The 8,169-nt window shown below is 37.9% G+C and overlaps 1 protein-coding gene across 1 annotated transcript; it reads right to left on the bottom strand.

Annotated features, from left to right (window-relative positions):
* Window positions 1-3,416: 3,416 nt before the first annotated feature.
* Window positions 3,417-4,532, bottom strand: LOC106532422 (ataxin-8). The gene is made up of 3 exons (XM_014028468.1): window positions 4,482-4,532; window positions 3,984-4,091; window positions 3,417-3,832 (listed from the first exon to the last, which is right to left on the bottom strand). Exons 2-3 carry the CDS (start codon window positions 4,088-4,090, stop codon window positions 3,619-3,621), a joined length of 321 nt encoding a protein of 106 aa, XP_013883922.1. The 5' UTR covers window position 4,091; window positions 4,482-4,532; the 3' UTR covers window positions 3,417-3,618.
* Window positions 4,533-8,169: the final 3,637 nt, after the last annotated feature.

Raw genomic sequence — 8,169 nt, 5'->3', positions numbered from 1 at the left:
TAACACTTCTCTGCAGATGACCTACAGTTATACTACTCCTTTAATGACTCCACCATCCACAGGCTCACCTCTCTTATAAAATGTGTCACTAAAGTTAACCAGTGTCTGTCTGACAACTTGTTACTTTTAAACCTCAGTAAGACAGAGACACTGATCCTGGCCCCTGAAAATAAAATCCCAAAGATAAAAGAACATCTCGACTCTTTGATTTCAACCGTTCAGCAGAATGTGAACAACCTGGGAGTAAATCTGGACTCAGATCTGTCTCTAGATAAACACATAAAGAACCTGGTTTCTACATGCTACTTTCAGCTTCAGAACATCTCTAAACTCCGGCCCCTGCTGTCCTCTTCAGACTTGGAAATGGTAATTCATGCTTTCATTTCTACCTGCTCAGACTGTTGTAACAGCTTGTTCACCTGTCTTAACCAGAAACAGTTAAATCGTCTTCAGHTTGTCCAAAACTCAGCAGYAAGACTCCTAACCTGAACCTCCAAATTCACCCACATCTCCCCGATCCTAGCAGAACTTCACTGGTTTCTGGTTCAAAATCCTGGTCCTCACCTTCAGAGCTCTTCATGGCCAAGCACCAGAACACATTAAAGTCTCATTTCACCTTACAACCCCAGAGGAGACCTCCGCTCACAGGATCAACATCTCCTTATGGTTCCCCTCACTCACTTTAAGACCCGTGGTGACCGGTCCTTCTCCTCTGTGGCCCCCAGGCTCTGGAATGAACTCCCTGTTAATCTGAGCTCCCTTCATAACATYGTCTCTTTCAAAACACTCCTAAAAACTCACTTTTTCACTCAAGTGTTTAGCTAACCATTTCACCATTACTGCCAGCTTAACTCCATTGTAAATGCTCATTAATCTGTTTTTTATTATTGAACTTACACCATATTTTTCTCTCTCACATTCATTATGTTTTTGTGTGTTATTGTATATKTCTGACCTGCATTGACCTTGTGTTTGATTTACAATTTTAGAAATTAATTCTTGTTTTGATGTTTCAATTTTTGTTGCTCATGTTTAATTATGTTTTTCTGTTTCATTTTATTCTTTCCACCATTTTAATACTGTTAATGATTGTACAGCACCTTGTGAATATATTTCTGTGAAAGGCTCTTTATAAATTAAACTTTACTAACCTACTTTACTATTTATGAGGCCTCAGCTGTGTCAAAGAGGCAGAAACAGGAGCAGAGAGCAGTGGGGACAGTTCGATGGCTCTCTGTTGTTCTCTGTGTTCCTGTTGTAGCAACTAAAACTCAGCTGACCATTCCACGGAGTACTTTTTTATTTTTGGGCCACGTACAGTATTTCTGTCTTTGTTAAATAAATATTTCCATAACATATGTTAAAACTTTAAAAATAAAAAATAAGTAGGTCCTCTGGACGGGTTCTTCTTTAATGAAATGTTTCGTCTCTCCATGTTTTTGTAAATTTATAGTTTATAGTTGAATCTGTTTTTGGTCACCCCTGTTGGCCTCCATCAGGTTTTTGCTTACTGAAGTGTGTTTGTGTGCCGGTGGCAGTGGCAGAGTGGTTAGGGGAGTCGTCTGGTTCAATCCCCCGTCCAACTGTCTCAATTGTTGTGTTCTTGAGCAAGACACTTCAGCCCTAATGCCTCTGATGTGTCCCATCAGTGTATGAATGTGATTGGCACTGATTAGTCTCATAGATGATTGTACTTGTTAGCTCTGTAGAGACCTAACAGAGTGCTGTGTGAATGGATAAATGAGGACACAGATTGTAGTGTGAAGAGTGTCCTGGGTGGGTAGAAAGGTGCTATACAAGTACAGTCCATTTACCATTTAAAATGATGAGTCACATTTACTGATTTATTCCATGAATCACTGCTGAAATCCATGGAAGACAAATCCAAGAAAGCCTTGTGAAGTTTGAGCCATCGGAACAACCATAAACAGCACAAGAAACACCACAGTACACTTCATCCTGCAAAACACAACAAACACATCTATGACTGCTTTCCTTAGATACATTGTGGAACACTTTCTGACTAAACTGACTTCCAGTGTTGGTGTTAATTCACAGTCAGTGGCAGCTGGTGGATTTTTCTCCAGGCGGGGCTACAACTCCAAAATAAACGTATCTCAAAACGCAATCAAACTCGTACTAAGTTGTTTCACACCAGTGTATTTATGAAACAGATCCAAATAATAAAACAGACATGTAGTTTTTATTTTTAATACATAAATTTTGCTCTTCTGTAACTGAGAAGCAAATTTCTTCATGACTCTGGTTAAAATCAGGGATGTTTTAACCAGATTCTTCTCTATAGAGCATGGTGCCCAACCAGCTGGTTCCCAGATGCCTGACGAGCCAGCTCCGCCCACAGTTACGTCTTTTAAAACACTTAACAGTGTTGTTGTATAACAACATGTAGTGTTGAAAGAAGTATTCAGAAAAGCCCCGCCCGCTTCCTCATGGACCAGTATTTTCTCAGCAAGGGATGCTGGGTAATCTTGTAGAAATGATGTGTTTGCATGTCTAAGACTCAGTGGTGGGCACTAGTCCCCTAAAGCACAAATGCGCTAATTGCAGACCAAAATTTCTTGTCTGCGCTTTAGGGCTGTTACTAATTATCTCTAGCTGTAAGCACATTTGTTATTTCTAATTTTAAAATTGAGAAGCGCTAATCTAAAGTTTTCTATGACTATTTACCATTATTATCATTTAAAGCATAGCAGGGGTAGAAGTCATCCAATTTATCTGAAAAAGAGGTATCTGGACATACAAAAATGGTGATTGCTCAAAAACTATTAAATATGAGAGCTTCAGGTTTTCTTTGGTTGTTTAGCTCTGATGAGGGGCTATCCATCAGGTCAACCAACCCCCCCCCCCACTCCAAAAAATAAAGACCCCCACCAAAACCACTACAATTTTGGGATGCACCTGGTAGCATGACATTTATTAGGAATAAATACTTCAGAGTTGTGGTGCATTTGTGTGTGCGGGGGGTCATTAAGTTACAGTGTCTAGTTCATTGWAGAATCAGWGAATCTGGGATCGATCTCATAGTCTTTTGAAGAAAAYTGWGGACAAACATTTACCTGGATTACTTACACCCAGCTTGACATATTTACACCTCTTCAGCCTGGGTTGGCCTTTGTGAAACAGGTTAAACCAGAATGAACTTATCAAGTTATGTCAAGCCTAGATTTATCTCTTATCCTGCTCAATCCTGTTTATGTGAAACAGCCCTCTGGTGAATACACCATTAAAAACACAGTTTAAGATTTTTGACATTGTGTCTAAAATGTTAATTTTTTGTGCTTGAAGTTTGTTTGCTAGGTGTAATCAGTAATACAACAACAGACAAGCATAAAAAACAAAACAATCCCATCTTTTTAGCAAGAATTTCAAATTAGACAAACTCTTTCTGGTGCGTCTTAAAGCTCATTTGTTTATTAATTGTTTTATCAAAACAGAAAAAAGTTTGAATGCTTTTATCAGTTAAGTATTAAAGATGTGCTCAGGAATTTCTGATCAAAGTTGTTGCTGTTTTGTGCTAAAACATAAATTTTCTAAAGCGACACTTGAGTCTAATTAAAACTGTCATGTAGACTTTTATTCAAAGTAATGTTTGACCAGTTACTCCTGGTCTTCCTGCTGATCCAGTTGCTCTTGGTCCTGCTGCTGATCCAGTTGCTCTTGGTCTTGCTGCTGAGCCATTTGTTTCAGTTGCTGATCCAGTTGAGCTAGTTGCTGGTCCAGTTGGTCCAGTTGGTCCTGGTCTTGCAGATCCTGGTCCAGCTGCTGCTGGTCAAGTTGGTCTTCTCCATATCTCCGTCTCCTACGAATATGGCTGAAAAACACATGATCACAAAAATGGTAAAGAAAAACAATATTTTTAAAAAAATGAGAATTGTAAAAGTTTAATATTTTTTTGTCAAATGATTTAAATGTTTTTTATTAAAACATTCTTTACAGTAAATAGAAAAAATTCAAGTCCTTACCGAGCGATATTTTTGATCACACGGACAATCCAGCTGACAAAGCCATCTGAAGGTTGAGCCATCAGGACAACCATGGACAGCRCAAGAAACACCACAGTACACTTCATCCTGCAAGATAATAAATAAAATTAAAATGACCACAATGGCCACATTATTGTTTTCTAAGCTTTTTAAATGTGCATTGTAGTATAGTCTTAGAAAGTATGTGTAAGTTTTTACACAGGTTTTTTTTTACTTTTTACCAGAGTATAATAAAAAATGTATTCTAAAATCAATTTGTACTGTAAATTATCTGAGTTTTGTCAGAATGAATAAGAATAGATTAGAAAAAAGCAACTTCATATAAAACAATAATTATTAAATATGGATCTTGTAAAACACTTTAATATGTAAATCAAATATTATTACAACTTACCATTATTAAWGTGTTCAGAAAACATTAAAACCAACAGTTTTCTTTCTTTACATATAAATGTGACTGRTATATTTGTTTCTTACCTTCACTGATTCACAGTTGTAGTCTTTGAATGTTGTCCAATAATGTGAGGGTTGTAGAAATGTGGTTATCAGTGCACATGGACCTTTTTAAGTACTTGGTAATACTTTATTTCAGCATTGTGTAATAATACAAAAAAAGGCAACAATAGTCTCTGATTGGTCCAAATGTTTCTCATTAGAATACTTAACATGATTAGTGAACCAGTCCTTCACTTCCTCTTGTTCAAAGTTTCAGTTTGGTAGATGTGAATCAGTCATATCAGAACATGTGAGCATCAAAAAAATGAGACCTAAGCTCATAGTATTTTTCTGTCCACGTTGTTCTGTTTGTAAAAACATATCAGGATCAGTGAACTCTGAGAGTTAGTCCAATCCAAAAGTATTGGAACAGCAGAACAAATTCCCTTGTTTTTGTTGTACACTGAAAACTTTTGGGTTTAAGATCAAAAGATGAGCATAAGATAAGAGGTCAGAATGTCAACTTTTATTTCCTGTTATTTACGTGTAGATGTGTTAAACAACGTAGTTGTGGTTTATCATGGTTTGTATTACACCACAGCCGTTTTAGGTGAGCAAAAGTATTGGAACATGTGACTGACAGGTGTTTYATTTTGACCAGGTGTTGCCTTTAGCGGTTTGGTAGGAGAGAAACAGAAAGAGTGACAACTATTTCTGTCCTGCACTACACTTTTACAAGTTGGAGCATCAGGTCACTTATTGACCAATATTTATTCACCCTTTTTAATCAGACTCATGTTTAGCAAAGTGTGAGTTTGAGTGTTTTCTTTCCTTATCTGTCCAGGAGAGAAAAATAACAATCAGTTAAATTAACACTGGTGTGAAAATGAATGTTCAAAAATCATCTTCAGATCACAGTATGATAATACACTTGAAATAGAAATACATTTAACAAGGAAAATCTTGTTATTTGATCATTTTTGYTTTTATAATAATCACAAAAGTTTAAAACAGATTTTCGTGTCACAGTTATCTGCTGAAAGCTAATATAGAGTTTGTCTCTAGTAAAAAAGCTTTTTCAGCTCAAAGTTCGGATAATTGTGAGACACGATGACATGGTCAAAAGATCATGTCAGGTCACGGTCATTCATGCTACACCTTTAAGTTTGATTGTTCAAACATTAAATAGTTCTGCGTGACTAGTCTRCTTTTTATCCTGGGTTTAGTAGGTATTTCATGTTAAAAAGGATAACCAACATGAAGACCAGAAAGCTGTCTATGGGAGTAAAGTAAGCCATTTTGAAGCTGAGAAAAGAAGGAAAMTCAATCGGAGCCATTGGACGAACTTTGGACATAGCAAGCACAACAATTTGGAATGTCTAATATGAATGAAACTASTGGTGTACTGAGTATCACGTGTCCAACAGGTCAGCCAAGGAAACAACAGTCRTTGATGACAGAAATACTGTGAGAGGTGTAAATAAAAACCCCAAAACGTCAGTGACATCACCAATGACCTCCACAGTTCAGGGGTGAAGGTATCACAGTCCAGTGTTGGAAGAAGACTCAGAGAACAGAAATATAGAGGCTTCACTCAAAGATACAAACCACTCATAGAGTGGTTTGTATCGCAGAGTACTCGCAGAGTACAGAGATGAGCCGCAAAAGTTCTGGACGACAATCTCATGGGCTGATGAGACCAAGATTAATCCCTACCAAAGGGATGGAACAAAGTTTGGAGAGAGAAATAAACTACTTATGATCACAAGCACACAGGCTCATTTGTAAAGCATGGTGCAGATACAGTAATGCCATGGCTGCTTCATTTGAACAGTCTCAGTAATATTTATTGATAACTGATGATGGTAGCAATGGAATGAATTTCAAAGCATGCAGAATAATTTTGTCTGCCAACTTACAAAAATGCATCCAAACTAACCTGTAGTAATTTTATCATGCGACAGGAAAATGACCCAAACCACACTGCCAACACAACAAAGAACTTTATCAGGAGAAAACATGGAAGGTTTTAGATTGGCCAAGTCAGTCACTTGACCTTAACTCAATAGAGCATGCATCTCAAATCCTGAAGAGGAGAGAGAGAGCAGAGAAACCCCCTGAAACAAACAAAAACTGAAAGAAGCTGTGGTAAAAGCCTGGAACAGCATCACAAGTGAAGAGTACAACAGTTCGGTGATGTCGACGGGTCGTAGGCTTGAGGCAGTCATTGCAAGCAAGGGTTATACCACCAAATTTTAAATATTTATTTTGTGTAAGATGTGTAAGATGACAACTGTGTTTCCTGGTCTGGACCCTGGGTTGTCAAAAATTTTGGTGGTCAACAAAATCGGCCAATTTCCCAGAAAGTAGGGTGGCTCCAGCCAAAGTGGGATGGATGCCATCTCTCTGCATCAGACCAAGTTATCCCTAAAAAGAACTCACACTGGCTATGTAGCCCAGAACACCACCTGAGGCTCATTTCACACAAGTCAGATTAATAAATCCAGGACATGAGCTGTAAGCTGAGCTTGAATAAGCCTTCAACTTGTCAACAGGCAAATCTATCCAACATGATTAGTTTTCTCAGTTAAGCAATGAAAAAATCTCTGGTGAAGACAGACAAGTGTATAAAGTGCAGCAGCATATGGGATCAAACTCAGTTCCTCATATTTTAATTTGAATGTGGTGTTTGTCTCCAACTAAGTCCGGCATCACACTACAAGAAAATCAGGCTGATTGTTGCCTTTTCGACAATCTTAAGGAAGGGGTACTCTGGTTTCCCCCACCCTCCAAAACATGTACAATAGGTTGCCTTCAGGCCCAGGCCGCCCTTGAAAAAGAGATCTGAGATTTCAATAGGACTTGCCTGGTAAAATAACAATAAAATAAAATAAAATAATAAATAAAAAGTCCAGATTATTGTGACGGCTCTAAAGATAATCTGAGCAGATATTCCCACCGTGGGTGGTGAGTTAAGAGTGATCTAGTCGGCTTGGAAGGACGTCGGGACCGCTCAGACCTGAAATTGGGGATATTCAACATGTTTGATTTTGACATCTGAATTCTCATGAGAGTTCAGGAAGTCTCGCGTGATTTAATATCTGAATGTTCATGAATGAAATATCTTTTCGTGTGTGGTGTGTTGTCTTTTGCCGTGTGGCTGTACACCACACACTGTAGGACCAAACCTGTTATATCCATGATTTTCTATCCTCATGTATGGGCTTTCTCAGTCTTTAAAAAATCAGCCGACTGTTTTAAAATCTTGTAGTGTGACTCAGCCTTAAGTGGTCTCTTGAATATGTGCAATGGTTTTAACACACTTATTGCTGAATTATTTTGGAAAAAAAAACTCCTGAATTTAATTGTACCTGTGGGGAGAATAAACATCTATTTAAACCAAGGCCTTGGTATTTCAAGTTACAACCCCTGGCAAAAAGTATGGAATCAGCAGTCTTGGATGAGCACTCATTCAAACATTTCATTCTGTAAAACAAACTCAGATCAAAAACATGATACAATAATAAGGTCATTCCAAAGTGCAACTTGTTGCTTTCAGGAACACTCAAAGAAATGAAGAGAAAACATCGTGGAAGTCAGTGAATGTTCTTTTTATTGACCAAGCACAGGGAAAAAAGTATGGAATCACTCAAACTGGAGGTAGAAAATAAGGACACACCCAGTCGATTTCCTTTCCCTAAATGGACACCTGCCTCAGATTAGATCTGCT

This window comes from Austrofundulus limnaeus, unplaced genomic scaffold, assembly GCF_001266775.1.
Source record: "Austrofundulus limnaeus strain Quisiro unplaced genomic scaffold, Austrofundulus_limnaeus-1.0 Scaffold766, whole genome shotgun sequence".
Taxonomy (NCBI): domain Eukaryota; kingdom Metazoa; phylum Chordata; class Actinopteri; order Cyprinodontiformes; family Rivulidae; genus Austrofundulus; species Austrofundulus limnaeus.
The sequence above is the reverse complement of the archived record's forward strand: the minus strand, read 5'-3'. Positions and strand labels throughout refer to the sequence as shown.